Raw genomic sequence first — 23,868 nt, 5'->3', positions numbered from 1 at the left:
TACTTTCAGAAAGTATAGGAGAAACAAGCTACTGTACTGTGTAAAAGAAAAAGTTATTAGACAAACGTTATTTGTATCTTTAAAAGATAGGCAACCACACAGAGGTAAATATGGGATTATGGGTAAATGAAAAAAGTATGTAGCAAAACCCTAAAAAGCATTATATAATCTCAAATGCAAGAGCTTAACTGGAAGGTGTTTATTAGTTCAAATTGTGAACAAAACAGATTCAGTTCTATCACAGCAGAGTTTTTGCTTCAATAAAAGGATACCACACAAAGAGAGACCAGAGAAGTGGGTTGGTTTGTTTTTTAAAGGTCAGAGAGACAGCGTTGCAGAATTTTAGAAGTGTGTGGGCAGGATAAGACAGTTACACACAAAAAAGTTGTTCAAAGTCCTATTTACTAAGAATAGTGAAATTATGCTATTGCATGAAGGCAATATACATAATTCTTATGCAATGTAGTCCTATAAATATAGGAAAATTTGAACATTATTCAGATTCCGAAAGTGCTTTGTACTTTTTTTTAAACTCAGTGTCAGATACTCTTATCACCAAGATAACGACGGCATGGTTCTCTATTCCAGTGCACCCCTCAATTGTTTTCATGTCTTCGTAAACAAAGTACAATGAATACAATAACATACAACACATCCAGTTCTGTCCAATTACTTCCCTCTTTTAAAAAAGGCCACCAAATCAGCACCTAACGCTGTGAATAGAGCATGTTATACTACACATTGTTAAAATACAGAATACCTCCCTAGAAAAGAGCAGAATATAATCTCCTAAAATGAATAGTTTGCACATTTTTAATGAAGAAAACAATGTCATTACAAGAGCTAAGGCTTGTTTTATAGTGTTTATACAAAAAACTGTGAATTACTCCCTAAGTAGCTCAATATTTAAGATGTCTGTACAGAAAGCTAAACCATCTTTCACAGCAGTTTTCTTCCCACCTTTATCTTCCTGTGAGGAAGCATCTGTTAACTGGAGTCTACCACACACAAGTTGACTATAGAAATACACCAAATAATGTTATTAGTTCACATCACAGAAACTAAGCAGCATCCCAACCACAGAAACTGCTGTAGGCTATCAAGGAGGTAAGCTGATTACCACTGCACATTAGCTGTACAAATTTGCAATCTTACTACAGTACAACGTAAACAAACAAAGCGTGACTTCAGCGGAACTACTCACATGCACAATACATAAATACTTTCCTGTATCAGAGTCTAAGAAATGATCTTGAACAGAGTACTTGCCTGACTTTATCCCTGAACTTCACTATTGGCACTTTTGCTCGAATCAGCTGAGGTCGCTCAATGTAGCTTGCTGAAAGGGAGAAAACATCCAATTAAAGTCTCATGCAAAATGCTGATGTTAAAACAAAAAACAAAAACAACCCCCCCCCCCAAAAAAAAACTGCCTATTGAGCTATGCGAGTAACAGCTTATTAAACGTAGCAAAAATATTCTCATAAATGTTGTGATAAACTAAGTAACCTTTAGCAACTGGCAGCAAAAATACAATCTAGCAAACTGTAAAAAGAACAACAAAAAAGCATTAGAGGAAGATTTTTATGTATATTCAGGAAATTTAAACATACAGAGCCCAGTTCTACAATGCCTTTACTGAGCAGTACTTATAATACAAATCCTGAGTAATTACAATCACAGTTCAAAAAGAAAGGGAGGAAGAACAGACCCATCCTAGATGGCCAGATGCCTAAAGCTGGCACTATGTTGTGGAGGTGACACATGATCATCTGCTTGCTTTTTAATCATGTCGTGTGCTTACAGTTGAAGTGATGCATTTTACTGTAAAAAAGTTAACCTTACTGTATCTTCACTACACATAGCTTAGGCTTAAAGCTTCCTTTACAAACTCCTCCTTTGACAAAATACGTACCAAGAAAGATGTTTCCTACTGTATTAATACTGAAAATAAGGCATCAGATTTGCAGCTATGACACCACTTTCCACCAAAGATGGGATAAACTCTATTTGCCTTTTGCTTTAATAGAGATAGGACATGCAAGAGATACAATCACGGGACTGCATCTCAGCTGATTATCCACACAGTACGGACATGCAGGCTTAGCGCCAGGCCATCCAAACCTACAGTTATTAAGCCCTGCCACCAAGTGCGTCTTTGCACTTTGCTCCCCAAAACTCCTGTAGCAGCCACATTATCTGTGATTTCCTAACATCTCTGATTTCCCAATTCAGATAAAAGGCAGTTGACCATAATCCTTAACAAGAAATGTGCCCAAGAAGGTAGTGGAAAAGGAAGAGAGAGAAAAGCAGCGTCCCTAGTTTAACAGTATGCATCTGGCCAAACAACACAGTTTCAGTAATTTATCTTATGTCGCAAAACATAGGACCACTTGAATTTGACCACATTTAACATTATATATTTCCTCCTTATTTGAATAAATTAAGCTAAAATTAGTATGATTAAGCATGACCAAAGTAGGAGCAGTGTAGATTACAAAATGACCTTAAAGAAAAGCTAATCTTCACTTTTGGGGAGAAAAAGGGCATTTCTTTCTGTCAGTTTGGATAGCAACCGTGATTAAAGAGTATCAGCTATATATTGCATTTGGGTGACAACTTCAGGTTTGAAGTAAAACCCTACAGTATAATACTCAATTAAAAACAAATTTTATTTTTATTTATTTTTGAGGCTTTCTGGAAGTAGTTTAATGGAGCTGCATGTTTGGACAGGTCTGCCCTTTTGTAACCCTTTATCTGAATTGGAATTCATTGTTTGATCCTAAGTAACACACAGACTGGCAATCAAAAAAGAGATAATGTTACAAGCTTACTAATTTTAAAGGAAGAATATTACAACTGGCATTTGAGAAGAATTCCAATCCATGTTCACTGACTGCACAATCCAGTACAACTCAGTACAAGTGTCCCCTCTCCCTACCTGTACCCACAGGCACATCTAAGCATCCCTCCTCCAGCATCCCAGAACACTCTGAATGTGAGGCTATAAAGCATGCAGAGCTCTCTGGCTCTTGCCTTGCACTGCAAGATTTAAGACAAAGGTGGCCAACACGCTGCCTATGGCAGATAAGTGCACATGTGCACACACATAAACACATGCTATAATAATTTCATTTTCCTTGCTATGATCTTTCTAAAGATCCCTGCAGAACTTCACTGGATTCATTCTAGTGGCAATCCCCTTCCAAGCGATATGCTTGTCTGCAAGCGATATGCTTGTCTGCAAGCACCTCCCAACCCTTGACGGTACTCATGCCACATTGGCAAACCAGGCAAAGAGGGAAGAAAAAGGAGAGAAGAAGAAAACCCACCCACCCCATCCAATCCAGTCTGTTCTCCAAGGGTGGAACAGAGCAAAGAGGATGTTAGAAGGCAGTGACTTGCTGCTGAGTACCTCCGTTTTGGCTCACGCTGATGGTGCCATTACCAGAATCTCTACTGTGCACGAGCATTACTTTTCATAAATACCAGGGAAGAGCCACATACACAGACTGTGGAATTCTAAGATACATTCAGATTGAATAAATGCCTTAGTAAACTAAATATCTGATCTTGCTGCTATGACGAGAAGGGCCAAAAACCACCATGCAAAGAATTCCACATAGCTGCTCCACAATTTTCAACAACTGGTATGTCTACAAAAAAATCACAGATGCCACTTCAGTTGTAGTGAAAAAGAACACAGTCACTTAAAAAAGTGTTTAGTCTTCTTTGATGTGTAACCCATTCATGCATAATTTCAGAAGAAACAGCTTAAATCTCTTCTTTCTTTTGCAGAAAAAAGTGCAACTGTGCAAAATATTAATCTCAAACATGGTACATACCAGAAAGATTTTTAGCATCCTGCACATGTAGTCTAGTCTTATAGGTATGATTATACTATAGAAAGAACCTGGGTGGCATAGAAGTTCAGATGTAGAATCATGAAGGCTATAGGAGGGTACAACTCAGGGTAAGATGAATTAGTTGTTGACACTTAGAATTCACTTACTTTTCTTTCAAACTGACAACTTTTTGTAAAACCATGCTTGTGACTAAATAGAAATGGTTTTCTTCCACTGGTATCAGAAAACATTTTATAAACTGAATGAGGACCATATACAGGCCTAGGGAACTATATACCTTTAATAAAAGAATACAGAATAAAACTTAAACAGTAACAACAGTGTAGTGCCAACTTATTACTAATAATACGTATTGATCATATGATATTTTTTTATTAATCACAACAGGATACCAAGAGTTCCAGATAGAGCAGCTACTCCAAAACAGTCTGAATGGGAGCAATACTTTTTTTTTTTGGGGGGGGGGGGGGAGTGGGGGGGGGTGTTTGGGGCTTTTTTTTTTAATCTATTTTCAGCTGAGAAGAATATTTGCACTTGAGTATTCTTCTAGGTAAGACAGACATTTTAAATTCTTACATGATGTCATTTTAAACCCATTAACTTTTACCATCTGTACAATGCAGCAAAGCAAGTTAGTCTAATTAATAAGTTAACATTTGTTTTTACAGCAGGAAGTTTAGAGATACTGTACAGTTGCAAAGAATATGCCAGGGAGACATAGCAAGTTTGAGAAATACTGTTTCCAGGTCACATTTATTAAGACACTGACTGCTTTACCTCATTTACAATCTTACCATGAGCAAGAAAGAGAGAAATGCTTTAAGATCTTAATCCTAATCAGGTAGGAATGCACAGAGAATGAAGAGTCTTTTTCAAGGGAACATTTTGCTTTCCACCCAGTGTTTAGGGAAAATTAAAGACAGACTTATACCTATACCATCATGCAGTATTTTATGTTCTCACCTATCAGTAAGTTTTTCAAGGCTGTTCACTCATCGATTTTGAGTTCGAGTTACATTGATTCCCCTCATTGTTGCGCTTTGCCCACCAGACAACTGTTGGGTGGATTCCATCCTGATATCTAGTCCCGACACTACTGCGCCTCTTTGTATAACTAAGAGAAAATGAGCTCCTCCTTATTTATTCAGATATTAAGCACCAGTCAACCCAGTACTGCTCGATTGATGTTCAAATGAATTCAATTCTGAATCTGCAGAAACACAGCACCTAAATTTGAGACTAGTATGTCCCCTAGAACACCGAGAGCTGAATAGATACTAGAAGCTTCCTCCCACTTTACACTGTGACCAGGCTATTCAAAAAAAGAGCACATCTTGATTTTAGTTAGTGTTCTAGATGCAGAGACTGACAACAAAGAAAAGCCTCTGCTATAAGTCTTTAAATTCAATGGCCTCAAATTCCTTACTCACGCTTGTTACCTTTTGCAAACTTGAAATCAAAAGAATCTGGAGTTTATCTAAACTTTGAATCCACTTCCCAGTCTTCCCAGAATCAAACAATTACCTAACAATCACAGTTAACCATATACAAAGGTAAAAGAGATGGCATATAAAGTTTATAAGATGATTTGCCTAAAAGAAAGGCAAACTGTGAAACAGAAACGAAGCTGAACTCGGAATGCTTCCCAATTTATCAATCAATCATGAAATTAAGGTGGGATAAGCAAAGAATCACTTTCTTTGTATTGCCTTCCTTTTGGTATGTACAGAAACACCACAGAGTACAGGAAGAAAGAAAAATGACGCTTTTAAGAAGTACATCTAGAAAAATTTCTCCCAAGTTTCTAAACTGAAGTTTCGCTCATTCTACAACTGAGGAAGGGCTAAAAATGCTTGGAACACTATCTATTCTGCAGATATCCTCTTTATCAAAAATTATTTCTGTTTACCCCTTTAACTCTTTTATAAAACCTGGCAGTCCAAGAATTCAGCTTTAAGTAGTATCAAATGACTTCTCCCTCCTCCCCCTTCTGGTCTCTCACACATCCTAGCACATGTTTACTTCACTTCATGCTTGGCCTAAACTATGTTTATTTTTATTCTCTTATATGAGGCAAGGAATACGTATAACAACAACTCACACACTTGCTGGGAATGTGAATACAGCTGCAGTCTTTCTATCCCAAAACTGAAGAAACTGTTTAAACAGTATGGTCAAAAAAGGATTTCTTTAACATTACAGGATACCATCACATGTATTAACTGGACAGCACAAAACTTAAGAATAATGATTAGAAGAGGTTTCATACCATTTTTGTCATTAAAAAGAGGAACACATGCAACAAGCTTGCTTAATGAAACTGCAGTTCTTAAAGCAGTTCTGTACAGACCAATCTTACACTTGCTTTTATATACAGTAGCAGCATACATGTACTCATGCTCTGCCTTTAAAGGCCACAAGTGTGGCCCTCGTGACCACTGCACCTGAAATTCTGATTCAAGTTTCTAAGCAACAAAAAAGCGAATTACAGCCCTAGATTCCATTTGTATTTAATGTCTCAAAAGAATTACAATTGCCACACACTTCCTCTAAGTATCTGTACTTGTAGATCCCACTTTTGGTGATTAAGCAGCAGATGACTTCTGAAGACAGGAGGAGGTAGGAAATCATTTAAACAAAAATTGCAGTGCTATAATAAAAAACAAAAAACAAAAAAACAAAAAAACCACACACACACACAACCACTAAACTTAACAGCCAGTCTGGAGCTGACAATGAACAGCCATACAAACAGAGTACCACTGAAGCATACTACTAAGACTGTCTACCCAAGAGTAGAGAAAAACCACATGAACCTATCTGACAGCTTTCAAAGTCTATCTTCAAAAGAAAAGTTATTCTGAACAAGTGGATGACAGCAATTGTATTTGCCTAAGTATGCTTTAATCAAAGTAACTGGCACACTTACTTGTTTCAGAGGTATTAGACTTCAGCATAGTTGAGCTATAGCTTGTAAATGGAGTAAGCCAAATGGAAAGACCCATATGGAAAAGCATTTCTATTTTGAACCATGTGAAAGTAAAACAATTTTCAACAACTTCTGTCTATAAATTCTAGCCCTGAGCATCCATACTATAAGAAAAAAAGATAAAGGGCTAGGTATAAGACAGAGCATCATGCCCATAGAGATGTTAGAATTAAGAAAAGATGATCTAAGAGTTCTAGATAACACAACTGACAGAGTCACGCAGGAGCTGTAAGATGAGCAGTGTTTTGTCCTGCCTCACCTTCCAAAGAACATTTGACTAAATGAAGCTCAAGAAAGGTACTTGCTTTCCTAGCTCCCTCTTGCCTTGCATCAGACATGGGCCATGACATAATAAAAACCTTCAGGGATCACTCCCACATGACAGCGATGTCTTTCTGTGACTGGTATTCCCCAGCACACAAACTTGATTTTGTCTAAAGCCATCTCACAGAACACAGCCTCTTGAAAAAAGAAAAGAGGGTCACAAGTTATTTAAACGCTCCCTTTCAGGTCCCTGAAAACACAACTATTTTATCACTGTGCTTCCTAGAAAGCACTGGAATAACTTGTATCCTAGCCATACCAGACTAAGCTCCAGACCGCTTATGCAAACATCAGCATATAATAGCAATAAGCCATTAAACATCAGATGCCTATACTGAGATAGATACATCAGGCTCTCCTCAAGTGAGCTGCTGAAATCCAGGTACAGACACCTCCCAGTGAAGATGTTTTGAAGTCTGCAATGAAATTTATGGTTTGTTCCTCTTACCATTGCAGGACGATTCAGAACAGCAACATAAGGAACGGCATCAAAGAACATATCACAAGTTTGAGAACTGAGTGGACAGTCACTGATATCAAAGATCCTGTTGTCTATTAATAATTCAAAGGATGGTACAGAAACCTCTTTGAAGCAGGAGGTTTTCACTTCTAAGTGAAGAACTGCCCCTGTGAATTCTTCATCTAAAGGGAATCTAAACAACAGCTTACAAGAACTATGAGTTGACCTGTTTCTCCTATACATGCAGATACTGTCAACACTTAATATCTCCTTCACTAGACACCTAGGATAACTATTTCACTAGTATCAAGGTCCGTAAGAAATTTCTACATGGTCTATTGTGAGTGACATCTTACTTTACAACTTTTTAGAGTACTGTCTTGAGGAAAGCACTGCAATCTAAAAGAGAAATAATAGTTCACTAACAGAGGTTTCCAAACAGAAATCCACTTTTGAATCATGGACCACAATTAGAAAAAGTCATTTTAAATGCTACCCATTCTCGAAATCTACTAGTTTGGAGGGTAGCCCTTCGGTTGTTCTGATTACTATCCATCAATTCCGTCATACAAAATAAGAAAGTCTGTTTCGCTTTTCTGCAAAAAAAATGCTATGATTAGAAACTAGACAACATGCAAGTACACAAGTAGTTATAACTGTACATCAACACTACTTCCAGAATTGCCAATAATCTTACCACCTCGCTGTAGCCTGGAACTTACAAAGTTTAGAACTGAAGAGTTTTTGGACTAAGCTGAGTATATGTCTTGCTTCAGTCTTCTGATTTACCTGAAACATGATATTAAAATTAAAGAATAAAAATGTTATAACCCATTTAGGTTTTTTTATCCTTATATAACTAGCATGCTTTACTTTTCAAATAAAGGGAAAGTCTATTAAGTCTCATAATAAAAAGCAAACATGTACACATGCATACCAATACATTCCTCAGTCTACATATATATTTAATTTGGGAAAAGCCACACAAACTAATTTAGATCTGAAGTAACTAGCAGACATTCAGAAATCTTAGAACTCTGAAGGAAAGCTAGCCCCACTTAAATAAAAATGTAATTCCTTTCATTCACGATGTTTCAATTCTTCCAAAAATATCCTCTGTTTACCTTTTTGGTTATGTCTTTTCTTTCAAACTCCACATATAAAAGTTTTCTCTCAACAAAAATGCTTAAGATAGTTTGTATTATCAAGTTCATTTTTGTGACTGCACACTAAAACTTTTGTTGTTACTACCTCTCTAAAAAAGCCTTCACATTATCTTATAGGATTTTATCTCAGTGGGAAGGTTGCCCTAGCTTTTCATATGACAATTTCACCACAGAAACAGTTCTAAAAAGGAGGAAAGTTATTTAACATACACTTATGGAAATGTCTGGTTTTGTTTTTTCAATGTGTTAGCTAAGAATCTAAACAATTAAATAAAACACAAAAGCACTTAATAAAAGTTGTTCCTGTCTCTAAAAGAATCAGAGCTCTTTAATCAACACTTCTCTGTTACTCTGTACTTTGTCCATTTGTGAAATTACGGTAATGCTTAATTTTCAAAGATTTTGCAGGATTAAAATGTTTTTAAGGTCAAATTCATACTTGCAACATTACAGGAGCTACAGTTCATAGCTACTATTAGTGCAAAAATATATTATTAAATCAAAAGATTTGACCATGTTTCTCATTTTAGAATCAAGCTTACTAAAAGCACATACATTTTTAAAATATTTACTGAATTTAAAGTGCTCTGGTTCCAGAAAGTGCACCAAACAGACTTTAATTATATTTTTAAATTACTTACTGGCTCTTCTTTAATCACGAGGCACAAGTCACCATCACTGCTACGAGTGCCAAAGCCATTCAGTGAGGATCCAACCAAAAAGAGTCTGCTCTCTGTAACAAGAGGATCACAGAAGAAAAACTGATGGGACATGTCCTTGTTTGGGAAGAAGGGAGAACTGTGAATGTGAAGAACATTCAAACTGATACTGAATGGTCAGATTTGAGACATACGTGGAAAAATTCGCTGAATTTCCCTCTGGAGTTCTGTTCTGCAGAGTTCTTTTCTGTTCAAATCACAGGTCTGTTGCTGACACGCTTGAAACAGCTCCAAAACCTGCTGACTTAACTTGACACACACATTCAAAAAGTAAAGGTAAAGGGCAGTAAAACATTCTTTCCTATCAGATGCGACTATATGAAAAATAGAAAACAGAAAAGATTGCACTAACAAGCAAATAAATTAAATGCCAGCATTGTTTCCCATAATCTATTCCTTTGTTTGGAGTTTTATCCTGCTTAAATTCATATTGAACACCTCTCCACAAGAAGTTTCTGCAGTTTTTAATATAAAGTTTGTCCAGTCTTAGAAAAGATGTCTATCCAAAGAAAATAAGTTTTGCTCCATCAGTATCTGCAGCTTTTCAGAGATCAAGCAGTGAAAGACCACAGATACCTTCTGCTGACTTTAAAGTCACTAGTTTGACCTATAATAAGGAGAAAAATGAAGATAAAAAACTGATTTAAGTTAGCTTTTTTAATTTCAACCCCACTCAAACTATCAAAGAAGTAGTCATCTTTGGTGGAAGCAGGTGTTAATTGTTTCTTCTTTAATGACAATATTGCTATACACTATAATCAACAGACAAATATTTATACTAAAAAACCTTCCATTGTGCTGATGCAAGATGAAATACAAAGAATGATTAGCTGCAAGGTTTTTTTTTTTTAAAAAAAAGAAACAGTTCCGACTCCATTGTCCACTTGAAGATGACATTCTCTCCTACATATATACAAATGAACAGTAACTTTTATCTCCTTCTGAAGAGAAGCAGAGGGCATCTTTACAGGCCCCATATCATATTTATTCAAAACAGGCTTCTCCCACGTTACTGGCTTATTTCACCAGCATTTCCCTCCTCTCCTTTCTTAATCATGCAACACATGGACCATCCCTCCAATTCCTACTATGCCTAGATCAGATAGGCTGATTTCAGGAAATCAACAACAAACAAAAAACCCTCCAAAACCAAACACACAAACAAAGAGGCTATACAGAACTGGGAGGACTATAGCAGCAGCTACATTTACTGACACACTGCTATTCCTTATAAATAAAGCTCAGCAGCAGAGAGATCATGACACTATCAAAGAACCCTGCGGAAGTTTTTGTTGTCTCCCACAGCATCACAGAGTCTCACCTTCTCACCAGGACAACATAAAGGTATTACCTTATCTTTGGCTACAGGGAGCGTGGTCTCTATAGGGTCTGAAAATGAAGCGTCACGTAATGGAGGAACACATCCAGTTAAATCTGGTACGTAATGTGCATGAAACAGTTGAGATGGAATTGATCCTGGGAAGGAGTATCTACGTTCTTCTGGTAAAGGCACTGTTTGGTTAACTACAGTTGTTTCGCGATGAGGCGAATGAAACCGCTGCCGTTTAACATCATATGGAACATTTTGTTCACTTAGTCTCCTACAAAAAACAAGACAGTAATTCCTCTAGCTTGCAAGCTCCAACATATAATTAAAGTATACTTGCTACAAAGTACAAATACTTATGATTAATTACTGTGGCTATTTCACTAAGACCAAGAAGCATTCTACAGAATCGAAAGGCATGCCCATCCTAGATATCAGGTGAAATAAACCTGGAATGGGAAATGCAAGAGAACACACAACTGCAAAAGTGCAGCTACCCTTGAAGTGGATTGATGCAACTGCTTAACAAGAGCACTTATATTAACCAGCTGAAACCAAATGGCAATTCAGTCAAGCAGGATAACTAGAAAAGATGAATGCTGGTCATACTATATTTGTGACCATATATTTTTTTCTTTTTCTTTTTCCCCAAAAGATACATACAGACTATGTAAGTGTATTTTTTTAAAATAAAAATCAACAGAAGTGCAGTGAGAAGTTTTGTGAGTTCTGAATACCCAGTGATTAATAAGAAATCCAACAGTGGGGAAGGGAGGAAAAAAATAAAAACTTACCACAATAGCCATTCAAAATGTAGCATTTGTCTGTGTAGGCTTAGATTGTACAGACAGTAAAATGTGTAATCTGGGCAAAAAAGAACCACTATTCATTTGACAAATCAAACTAATGATTGTATTAAGCTATGTAGGTCATAAACCTAATGTCTCATTTTGCAACATAAACTTTTATCTCCACATTAACTCATTAGTCACAGAAATTCATATGTACTTAAAAAGAAATCGTGATCTTATGTATAGCCCCTTGGCATCTGAACTCTTTATTAAGAAAAAGTTGTACTGACAGGTGAAGTGGTTGAATATCACATTCTACCACATTAAAGAATATAAAAGACGACATTCATGTTTTGTTTATACATTAAGTGCCTGCATATAAGCTAACCATTATGGGGATATTCACATGCTTAAAAAAGCATGACATTCAAGTGTTCATATTATGTATGAACAAATTGACTATCAATAAAACTACAGTTATCCCTTGTAGTTAGAAAGGTTGGCATCAGAACTGTTTGAGGACCCAGACAGATAATATTAATTAAAGATTTAACTGACAAGACCTCAAGTCATCATTTCAGTTTTCAAGTTTTCAGCTTCTGTCTGATAGAAGTTACTGATAACAGTACCTACGACAGTCTTAAAGGAACTCATAATGTAACATTAAATCAAAATATGAAGTTATTTCAGTATATTTTAGCTGAGAAGAACTTACATGAACTGATCTTCAGGGAAAATACCTTAAGAAGAGTTGATTCAAGATCTAAAGAACTACTTGACTGCAAATCCCTTAACACAGCATAGCTTTCCATAAGTCAGACTGCTCAAGGGAAAAATATGCATGCAGCATGTGAAACCAGGACTTTCTTTAGTTAATGAGATACCTATATAACCAACTATAGCTTAACACTATGTATTTAACTATTTGTATCCTCTCAACTGTTAAATCAAGAGGAATAGTGTACAGGCAAGAGTTTCAAAGATGGGATTACTTAAGGCTTCCTCCCTACCACCTGATTCACAGAATTATTAAAAATTCTACAAACATTTATCAACTATTATTTCTGAACTGATAAGCAGGATAGGAAAATCATTTTTCTAAAACGTTAGGAAAAAATAGAGTCGCACTCATCTGGAATTTCTCTTATTGTTGCACAAAGGAAGTTATCTAAATAAGTAAAGTTTTTCCAAAAAGGAGAAAAATTATGTTTTCATAAAATCCCCCCCCCTCCAAGTGCTTGATTTTAGAACTTTGCATTTGAAAAATAAAACTTCACGTAATTAAGAAAAGCAGGAGAAATATGTAGTGCATCATCGGAAGAACATCATGATTCCCAGAAAACACTGAAGGAACAATTTTATTCTCAACTTGATAAATCAACAAGAAAACATTCAACGTATTGACACAAGCCTTCTAACAGTCAAGCACACATAGACTAGGATCTACTGCAATATTAAAATAAAAGAAAAAAGTCAGTTCTGTTAGGTCACAACTGTAAGAGAAAAACTACACATATTAAATCACTAATGTTGAATAAAGTTCTCAAAAGCAAGTACATGAATGCTTTAAATTGCCATGACATGTGAATGTGGCCTACTTCATCAGAAAGGCTTTATTCACTATTAGAAGTTCCACAGAGATTATATAATGTATGTGCAACCTGAATTCATGTTATACACTGTAATCAGAATTAATTAATTATACACACATATGAAGAACTTACTTTCTTCCTCGGAATGACGTAGGGGCAGCAGATGTATGTATTGGACTGCCATTTCCATAAGTCAATGGCTGAGGCGTAACAGCTGGAAGAGTTGCAAGGTTCCCACTCAACAGAGCCCTAGAAAGACTACAGTCCATAATTATTATTCATACAACACCTAAGATACCTTTTTTGTTTGATTGCTTTTCTTCAGTAAATACAAAACTCTGCAAGTCCTGCCCTTTTTTTCTTAGAAACAATACACCTGTCCTTTCTATTCAAAAAGAAAGTTTCAGTATATAGCATATATTTCATTGAAAAATGGAAGGTGGTCATTCTTCAGAGCGCATATGTGAGAGCTTTCCAAACAAACTAGCTTAAGGCGGCATTAAAGTTAAGAGGCTAAAAGCACTAGTATTTTTCAAATTTCACCCCAAGCATAAATGTTTCTTCCCCTTCTCATCTCCTTCCTGGATTCCCCAGTGAACATACACAATTGAATACACATTTGTTAAAACTGAACTGTAGATTAACTGTAACTAGTGAAGTGATATCTCATGTATTACACACAGGAGAGCATTAAAACTTGCAGGTCACCAACAGAAGTGATACAGTTATATTTTTACACAAGAGACCTTTTTTATATTTCAAGTTTTATGCAGTACAATATTAAAAATACTGACAACCATCCTCCATAAACAGAAATACTTCTTTCAAAAGACAGTTAACTGTCTTTTACAGATCCATCCTCCCACCCCCAATCAAATCTTATTGTACTTACGCTGCATTCTGAAAGTTAAACTGAGCATCAATAATTTGCTGGTGAGAGAGAAGAGTAGGTGGTATGTTTAGAGGAAGCTTATTGAAGAAGTTACTGTGTTGTTGATGTTTTGGAGGGAAGGGTGGACGACCCAAGTTGGAGGAATTTGGGAACATGCTCTTTACTGAAAGCAAACATGTATCCTTTTACCTACCAAAAAAATAAAAAATAAAGAAATCAGGCAACAAAATAACACTAGTTATCTTTTAAACTTTGGGTTAAAAACCTGCAATAATCTAAAATTTATTTCTACAAATTTGCTTAAAAGAATAGTGATTGTGGATGAGTTTATCACCTTTCAGGAGAATATGCTGAACAAAAATACTATGTTCTCCAAGCTTCACTATTACTACTTTATTTATTTATTTTCAAAAAGTGAATTTTTATTAACTTCCCTCAATTTCAGCTTTTACTTTAGAAAGTTACAGAAAATAAAGCTGTCCACTGTCTCAAAGAAAATTAATGTATTTTAATGGAGTATGTTTTATACTTCAAAAACTCCCCCAAGATGCTCACAATATATAGGAAGAAACAGTTGACTACAACACAAGAACATGAAGATACAGCTGATCACAAACTATAAGCAAAATTAGTTTATTTTCATAACATGATACACAAATAGGCAGCCAAATGATGAAAGCAATGTGAAAGTAATCTATTCGCATTTTAAGAATATCACGTACATAATGCAGTTTTGTGTGTGTGCCTGCAGAATGGATTCTTTGATAGTAAGTATGCATTTTTATATCTTTTAAATTTAAAATGGATTCTGGCACAACTGACTGCTTGATCTTGCATCATTATATGCAAGATATTAGCATCATTATATGCAATACATTAGCAGAGGAGTTAGATGAAAAAGAAAATCTTTGCCTACACAACAGGTTAAACTGTGTGCGCACACTCTCTCGTTCTCACTCTACATATCATTTTGCAAATTACCAGTATTTCAGACCTAAAGCTCAACTTACATGCAGGAAACAAGTTTCACATCTTATCTGGCAAGACCACATTAGAAGTTTTTTAAAACCCAGTTACCCATACTGTATACATCTCTTAGCTGCAAAGAATACCCATCATTATTTTCAAGTTTCATCAACCAGTTTTATCTCAGTCTTAAATCAGAATTCTGCAAACAAACAAGTTGTGTCACTAACATAGCTGTTCATGCTTGATTTTAAAACTTTGCACATAAATATTTACCCATTCACAGCAATACTGTAACTCAAATACAAAGGAGGAAGTTTGATCAAATTGCTGTTTTAATTAGAACATTCTGAAGTCACAAGACCAATGGCACTGTTTCCCTAATTATTGTATAAAAACCTTTTATAAACCCAATGCTGCAGTAATATAATTGAAAAAGTACTGGTAGATCCATGCACTGGCATGGAAATCCACTTACCACATCCAAGGCTAAGTTTGGAATAAACTTAATTTCATTTTAGGATCTTCCAATTACCAAACAAAGAACTTAAATAAATAAATAAAAGTATTAACAGCTGCATTAATGGGTGTTCTCTCATACATTTTCTCACTGTTATCACCTTAAAGCCTTTTTTTACTTGTAACTGGGAACCGTTGCCATATTTCTACCTCCTTGGACAGCTCCTACTATGACTTCATGCAGCATCAACATGGAACCTAGGTTAAGTTATCTGAGATGTTTACCTTCAATTCTACTGAAGGGAGAAAATGAAACTGCACAATGAAAAAGTAACCTGATATTTTCGTGTAGTCTGAGTGACATTTATGTGCAATTTGAACAACATAAAACAGCACAAAAAAACCCCATACATATGCAGAAACACTAATTAGCTCACAGCAAAGATGACAGTGGACAGAATAAGGACTCCACTGATAAATTCATAATTTGTTAGAGAAAGCATTTCACAGAAACAAGTCTCTTACATTACCTTTGTAGTACTAGAAATGGAAAAGTGCAACTGTTGACACCTCATTCAACTCTGAGCATTCTGGAGGAACATTCCATAAAGTTACATAAAGTTTACATAAGGATTTGACAGATATCATTTATTGGTAGGAGAACTGTGCATTGGAATTCAGGATTTAGCTTTGAAAGTAACAGGTTTTTGGCCTTTATAGTAGTAAATACCAGGGCAAAAAAAGCAATTAAGTTACTTTCCCTAAATTAAAATCCAAAATAATGCAAGGTAGCAATGCTATTGTCTCAGAGAAACAGCAAGAACATCTATGGCGACTTTCAGTACTGCTTATCATGATGGGAAGCGGAAAGTACGGACTCCTCTCCAAAAAGGGGCTCAACGGCACCACAGTCCAGGCACGCCCTCCTGCGCGGGCCCTTATCCCGAGCCGGGGCGCTCTCGGGGCAGAGCGACAGAGGCGCAAACAAGTGAAGGCTGATGCGTTTCCCTGCACGGGAGCCGAGGACACACGACTGCGGCGCTCCTGCGCCCGCCGTTCCCCGAGCACTGCCCCTGCGGCCCCGCCGCCGCCCCGCCACAGCCGCGGAGCCCCGGCCCCGCCGGGGGGAGCCCCCGCCCCAGGCCCCGCGGCGCGGCCCCGCGCCCGCCGCGACACTCACTCCAGGCCTGGGGCTCGCCAGCGGTGCCAAGCAGCCCCCCCTCTCCGCTCGGCTCCGCCCGCCGCTCGCAGGAGCCGGGGCCTTGCGGCCGGGGCGGCGGCGCGGTGCTACCCCAGCCTCCGCTCGGCTCCGCCGTCCCCGCGGGCAGCGCGGGCCGGAAGCAAACAAACGCTCCTCCAGCTGAGCGCTGCCCTCTGACCCGGATCCAAAAACGCGCCGGCAGGAAGTGGCCGCTCCGCGGAGCCGTCTCGCTGCCTCCCCCCCTCGGCCGTGCGCCGGGGCCGCCTTGCGCATGCGCCCCAGGGGGAACGCGCGGAGGGCGGCGGGGCAGCCGTTGGGCGACGGGCGACCGTTGCGCGGCCGTTCCTCCTTCCCTTCCCCCACCCCCGGCACTGGCCGCGCGGCGGGGGGCGGGGGGCGGGGGGGGGCAGCGCGGCGGGCGGCCCGTTGGGACCGCGGCCGTTACCGGCGGGGACCCGGCCGCGCGAACGGGTAGGCTGCTGGCGGAGCAGGGGCCGAGAGCCGGTGGCGCAGCGCAAGGCGGCGCTGGCGTCTCCTACACGGTGCCCCGGCCGTGGGCACGCGTGGGTCGGCGCGCCGCGGGCAGCGACCCGGCTGAGGCGCCGCGGCGCTGACGGACGCGGGCGGTGTGGGAGGACGCCCCCCCCGCCTGCGTCCGCCCCTTTTCTGCTCGGCGCTGCTAGGCTCGGGGGTTTGGGCTCCCTCCTTAGATTGGGGCTGCGACAGCATCACATCCCTGTGAAGGAGCACGCCAAAACCCAACCCGGCCTCACAGCACCTCTCTTCTCTATCCCCAGCTGTCATTATTTGCAAGTGTCTTGTCTGACAAATGGCTGATAGCCTTTCTGTGTTGAAGAAGGAATAAAAGGAAGAGGTTACAGCTGACAGTGTTCCACTGACAAGCAGTACTGACTAAAGCCAAAAGATAGGAACAACAGTACAGGTATTTTGCCGTTTAAACTTACTGGTGGTTTGTAATTGAACTACAGTGCAGAAGTGTGTCAAAACGTTAATATTTGAGTAAATAAGTTAGAATTTGGCCACCAGAGATGGTAGATGTGCTAGGACAAATCTCAAGGGCTGGTGTCAAGAATTCCTTAAGATGACTGTACTCTGAAAAATTCAGATCAGAATTCAGAGTTCTGAAGATATGAGACAAATCAAGACTAAATTCCTTCCTGGGAAGAAGGACAATTATCACAGTGAACTCAGCACTCAGTAGGTGCTGAAATAATGAGTTTATTCATATACATGGAAACTGTTGAAGCTTCCTTCCTTGAGAAGGAAGGGTTAGGTTGAGAGCTTGTTCACATGAGAGCCTGTTCCTTAGTTAGAAGAGAGGTAAAGCTTAGGGGGACTGCTGGGGTGAGTCTGTGAAGGGCAGCTTTGTACAAACAAAAGAGTTCTCCCTTGAGAACTTTTCCATCTTGGCCATGGTTTGGGGTCTTTGGCTAAGATCAGCCCACAGTTAAGCTTAGGGATAGGGTAAGAGCTATGGCTTAGAAGGCATGAGTTGTTTGGGTGTTGGGAAGAGTTTGCAATGGGATGGAAAACGAATTATGCCCTGTGAAGGAATTCAGTCCCAAGGGAGCTTAAACAGAGGATGAGTAGTATAATCTTTATTTTCATGCAAATCCTACCAATGTGCAGTTACACAAGATTTTAACTTGATTTTCATCTGGAACTCAGCCCTCTTTATATTCTATTATATTTATTTGGAATCAAAACGTAACATGCCGTTCTTCAAGGCTTTTCACATTTGCCATGGCCCTACAATAAATTGTGTATTGATAATAGGCAGTGTTTGTAGTAGTGTATTAACTACCACATTTGTTGTACAGCTAAAAGTGAAAAAGAGAGAGGCTTAGAACTCTTAACACCTAACTTGTGTTGCTGCTTTTTTACTTGTCTGCTTTTCCTCCACTCCACTAGCAGGCACAACCTGCTATTTGTTTGCTTTAATCTAGATATTAAACCTAACCATTTTGGGCATAGCCTGCCCACACTTAAAGGTTCTTTCACATGTCATACCTGCTATCTATTTGTCAAAATAGCCTCACATTTCACTGAGGCACCTAAATAACCTGACATTTTATAAATCACCAACAGCCTTCTGAGACAAATCTCTGTGCCTTGGCATGCTGAGAGGTTTTGTTCTGATTTTTTCAATATGTGCATTGTTTCTTGCTTCCTGATCCTGACTGCGAACTCCGAAAGTTATAGCAGTAATAATGGTAATAGATAGCTTAGATCCTCTTTTGCCAGAAAAGACCTACAAGCCTTATTGCTACTTTTACTCATTCATGACAAAGAATCACAATGCTGGTCAAGAGACACTTTACTGAACAACCTAAGCAACAGGGAATTTGAGAACTAGCACTTGAGATTTCACCAGATCTCCCCAAATAGAATATGATTAGAAATGATCTTGTGTTTATACCTCCAAAGAGATTGTAGATATGGTACATTTATTGTAACAAAACAGTTTGTAGGACAAATTTATTAGAACAACAACAACGAGTCTGAATGAACAGTGAAAGAAGTTTGTGATCTATAATAGCAGCAGAGGCTGACTTCAGCCTTTAAAAACTATGAACAATATTTAGTCCTGAAGGATAGAGAAGAAAATGGCATGCAACATTAGAGTTTCTGTTTGGTATTACTCATAATTTTCTGAAACTTTTTTTGCACTAAAATGTTCCAGGTTTAGTTGCTCTCTGAAGGTGAATAGTGCTGGAAAGTTTGGTCAGAGTAGTTCAACGTTCAATAGCTCAAATAGAAGAAGTGGAGAAAAGCCTAATCTACGGAAACCTGTGACTGATCTTAAAAAGTCTACAGGCTTCTTTCTTTATGTTTTGCACCAGACAAGACCTATGGGAACTGGTCCAGGAGAATGTTTAGAATATGCTTTACCGTAGGAAGCTGAGCATTATGAAAGAGCATTGGATACTACAGCTTTTAAAAGTGTTATCTCATTGAGAATGATTAAAAGCATGTACTCAGTTAACTGTGATGTTTCCCTACTGGGAAACTGTTCAACTTTCTTGAAACATTCTTCAGTCTGGGATGCAGCTACAATGTATCATTTATTTTTTACTAGTCTCCAGGACCAGATCTGGAATAATGAAAGTTGTATCAGCACAGTGTTTCATTTTACATATATCCATTTTCATATTTTGCACTGAGACAGAACATGGCAAGTATATTAAAATAAGAAATGTAACCGCCAATGAAATAAATGGAGCTGTAACGGGGATTAATATGGCTCAGGATCCACAGTGAAGAGTGTAGCTTTTTAATCATTATATCCATATGATACACTTTGCAGTTTGTTTAGAAATCAGGATATTCTGGGATTGAAGCCAAACCAGAGACTTAAGTCTAAAATAAATTTTCTGTACCAGGCAAAAGCGGCTTTACTCATGAAAACAATATAGGATTTTAATAATAATGCAAAGAACTTAGATCAGATGTACATTAAGAAACAATATTAAAAAAGCACAAATCAGTTGCTAGGCGCTGGCAGATGTCCATATAAGTATCCACCTTAACTGCAAGATTCACAAGCTTAGCCAGAAAATACTGAAGGTAAAATTCATAGTTTTCTTCACTAAACAAATGCAAAAGATTTTATGTCAATATACAACAGCCTGTTTCTGACTTAGCAATGATTTTTATTTTATGCCTGTATCCACTTTCTCTAGTGCTTTTTAAGTGAGAAATCAGTTAATATAGTTATTACAATAAGTTAATTTATTTAAGTATATATACCTATCACATAACATACAATGCACTATTTATAAAATTCAATTAATGTGTCATAGATGTATGTATGCCAATGTACATTAACTATACAAATAGGTATATTACATTTATGAATTACAGCTTAAAATTATAAAATATAGATTTTATAAATCTATTATGCTGATCTATAGCAAAATATGTATGTATGATGATTTTTATTTGGGATGACCTAAAAATATGTCTACCCATGAATGATCCCCTGTCTCTTTTTCAGATGAGTTAAATTTGTACTATGCCATTTTAGATTATTGTTGAAAATACAGTATTTGTTTTTGATGAGAATTAAAGCTGTTGGGATAAATGGTCAATGCTGTGCACCAGTTAGATTTATGATTGTCTTAGATAGTAATTTCATGACTTCAGTGCTTTTGTTTTGTAAATTTTGTAATTAAATGCCTTTAGATTTAACTCTTTTTCAAGGAAATGCTAGATTCTGGATTTTCCTAAATTTTAATATATTCTCTTTTGTTTGAATAAAGACAAGTTTTAAAATATAGAAATGAGATCATGAATTTTGATTGAAAACAGTGGAGGATGCCAATTACTTCTGCACAGTTCTACAAAACTGTTTTGTTTCTCTTTGTCTTGTTTTGTTTTGTTTTAATCTATCCTAATCCTGTGAGGATATTCATGTTCCCCAAGTCCTAAATTAATCAGTAAAGTCTTTGAAAGGTTTGCATGATAAGCCAATTTCTGAAGGTTAGTCCTTTAACAGGGAATTTTAGTATGTTATGAAGGTGTAGCTGATATTTCACTGTGGCCTAGTTGGTCTTTTTACCAATAGATTAAAAAACCCCAACTTCTTGTTAATGGATCTAGAGGCTATACGTAATGATTAACTTAACTTTGTGCCTTAGAAAACCAAACTGGGGGGGAGGAGGGTGGACAGATGGACAGACAATCTTTTTTCTATCTTAAAGCACTAAGCACTTTGTAGAGACAGAAAAGCATTACCTCTATTTTATACTTGACTTTACTAAATTAAGCCTACACTTAGAAGTTATTAGGTCTCATCCAGCACACTGAGATTTGAACAAGCTGGAAGGGCCTACTCTGGGCTGATGAATAAAATATAGCTTGCTACCTGCAGTCTGAGTTCTTCTCCTAGTGTTTCATATATGCACTGCCAAAGGTTGGGTAGATTGTGAGAGCTAGCTGTTGGCGGTCAGCTTGAATTCCGTTATACTGCATTTCATCACTGTCTCCTTCAAGTTTTTATGTCTGTTTTTGTTTGTTTACTTCTTTGTGGAAAATGCAGCTGAACAGCCAGTTTATTTGATTCTGGAGTTCTCCTATGTTTAAGAACTACTTTTGTCAGCTAGATTTAGATGACGGCAATATTTTATGGAAGGTTTTTTCTCTAGTGGCTTTGCTGACAAGGATGTGTGTCTGTCAACTAATGCTGGCTATGAAGCAATTCTTTAGTCTTATCCCCGCTGAAAAATTTTTAAAGTTATTACTATTCTGGGTATTACAAACTTCCTTACACAAAAGCTATTTGTAAAGTTTGCCTAAATGTAAAATGCCACTGCACTTGGCAGAATGAGGTACATTCTTATGTACCATAAAAACTTTGAAATAAAATGTTCTAATATTTAAGAGTTTTTACTCAAGAAATCAGAACATTGTCAGGTCTTAAGATTACCTTAAACTAGACAATATGTGTATATCTGTTTTCTTCAGGGCTTTTCTATGAAGTCTCAAAATGGGAATAACTAAAAATGTGTTTTTTACTAGGCTCATCAGTAAAGCAGACTGTACAGAGTAGGACGTATATACTTTGGCTCTGAAAACCCAGGCCTCTCCCTCTCAAGTTACTAGAATTTATGCTACTATCCAACTATAAAAATAATTTTCTTTCTAAGAGGTAGCCAGCCAACAGATGGACAGATTATCTGTTTGCAAGGAATGCCTGTATGTATTCATAGTGAAGTGAGTTATAGATGTCTATCAAAAATTATAGGTTCAAAATTGAAACAATACTGTCCACTGTAGCAGTAATCCATAATGTTCCTTTTATTCACAACCAGCATTTTTCCAGATACACTTGGTATATGTTCTTTGATGAGTTGTAATTCAAATAATCTGATTTTTCCTCTTTTACATTTGCAGACATGTTCCTTCTTGCCTTCAACTTTAATCTAGCATTTTTCAGGATAGATTTTTTTTTTCAGCCAATGTCACAGAGGAAATGAAATAGGGCTCCAAAAGAGAAGCCGCCTACACCTTATCTATGAGGAGGCTACCACTTATCCATAATACATTACACCTGCTTGAGGCAAGTTCAGGCTTTTTCGCGAGATATGTATTAGTACAGTTTCTTCTGAATAATTTATAGTGTTGCTGTGCAAACTGGGTTAGTATTGGGAGCCCTAGAAATGTCAGGTTTCAAAATAATCTTTCTATTGGTAAAAGTGTTCAGTGTGAAATACTATATTAAAGCAACACTGAAGCTGAGCTTTTGAAATCACAAAAGGCAGGAAATGCAGAGTTAAGGTTCCCATGACAACCTTAACTCTACACTTCTAGGTAGGTAGTATGCTATGTTTTTAATTACTTTCTTTTTATACAACTCTATAGGTCCCCTCCTTTTATTATATGGATTCTAATTATATTGAATGTTAATTATAATATATATTAATTACACTGTCTATTCAGCAAACCTTAGAAAACAGGCCTTAACTGTGGCTGACTGCATGAAAATACCTTGCACAATGATATTGTGGTGACTATATGATGTGTATCTAGAAAAGCTAACTTATCTGCCTAGGCATTTGCAAGTGTTTTTTCTGAGTTAGAATAGCACAATATGACTAACTTCACAAGAAGAGAGAAATCTTAGAAAGCACAGGCAATTTACAGGAGGTAAACTGAAAATGGTACTTCCTGGAAAGTTTAAGCAAGATAATGGTCCACTTTTCCAGCAAAGCATGAAATGTGTATTGTTCCCTAACTCCAGCTTGTACTTTACAAGGACATAGCTCTTGCTTCTTCTCCTCCACTTTCCTTCCCAACAACTTGGCAAGCAGTATGAAGTCCTTGCAGAGATAGCATTTGCCTACTAAACTGCAAATTCTCCTGCCCAATTCAGGATTCCTGTATCTGCCTGCCAAAAGGGCAGATTTATATTAAGTTTTGTCTCATTTTAATTAACCTTTTGGGTCTATTAATATGTAATGGATGTACAGGTGTTGGAAGTTAGAAACCTCAAGTCTAGAGACCTGGCAGCAAGTCATTTAACCTCTTTAGGATGGTACCTTGAAAGGTGTAGCAGATTGTATGGTACATTACTCAGAAGAAGGATGTCCTCTG

At 37.6% G+C, this 23,868-nt stretch overlaps 1 protein-coding gene across 4 annotated transcripts in view; it reads right to left on the bottom strand.

Annotated features, from left to right (window-relative positions):
- LOC135323465 (poly(A) RNA polymerase GLD2-like) overlaps positions 1–16,972 on the bottom strand; it is a 49,975-nt gene extending 33,003 nt beyond the window's left edge. Inside the window, exons 1-8 of one of the 4 annotated variants that reach the window (XM_064500720.1) lie at positions 16,732–16,972; positions 14,127–14,315; positions 13,367–13,492; positions 10,876–11,125; positions 9,659–9,773; positions 9,447–9,538; positions 8,362–8,428; positions 1,270–1,339 (exon numbers count right to left, since the gene is read on the bottom strand). In XM_064500720.1, the coding sequence (XP_064356790.1) occupies positions 1,270–1,339; positions 8,362–8,428; positions 9,447–9,538; positions 9,659–9,773; positions 10,876–11,125; positions 13,367–13,492; positions 14,127–14,281 (875 nt within the window). In that variant the 5' untranslated portion in view covers positions 14,282–14,315; positions 16,732–16,972. Of the gene's footprint in view, positions 1–1,269; positions 1,340–8,361; positions 8,429–9,446; positions 9,539–9,658; positions 9,774–10,875; positions 11,126–11,645; positions 11,716–13,366; positions 13,493–14,126; positions 14,316–16,081; positions 16,105–16,731 lie in introns of those variants that run through there. The other 3 variants (XM_064500722.1, XM_064500721.1, XM_064500724.1) reach the window with 3 other exon arrangements.
- Positions 16,973–23,868: the final 6,896 nt, after the last annotated feature.

Source organism: Dromaius novaehollandiae, chromosome W (genome assembly GCF_036370855.1).
Source record: "Dromaius novaehollandiae isolate bDroNov1 chromosome W, bDroNov1.hap1, whole genome shotgun sequence".
In the NCBI taxonomy this organism is placed as follows: Eukaryota; Metazoa; Chordata; class Aves; order Casuariiformes; family Dromaiidae; genus Dromaius; species Dromaius novaehollandiae.
Note: the sequence above shows the minus strand (reverse complement) of the source record. Positions and strands in the feature narration are given on the sequence as shown.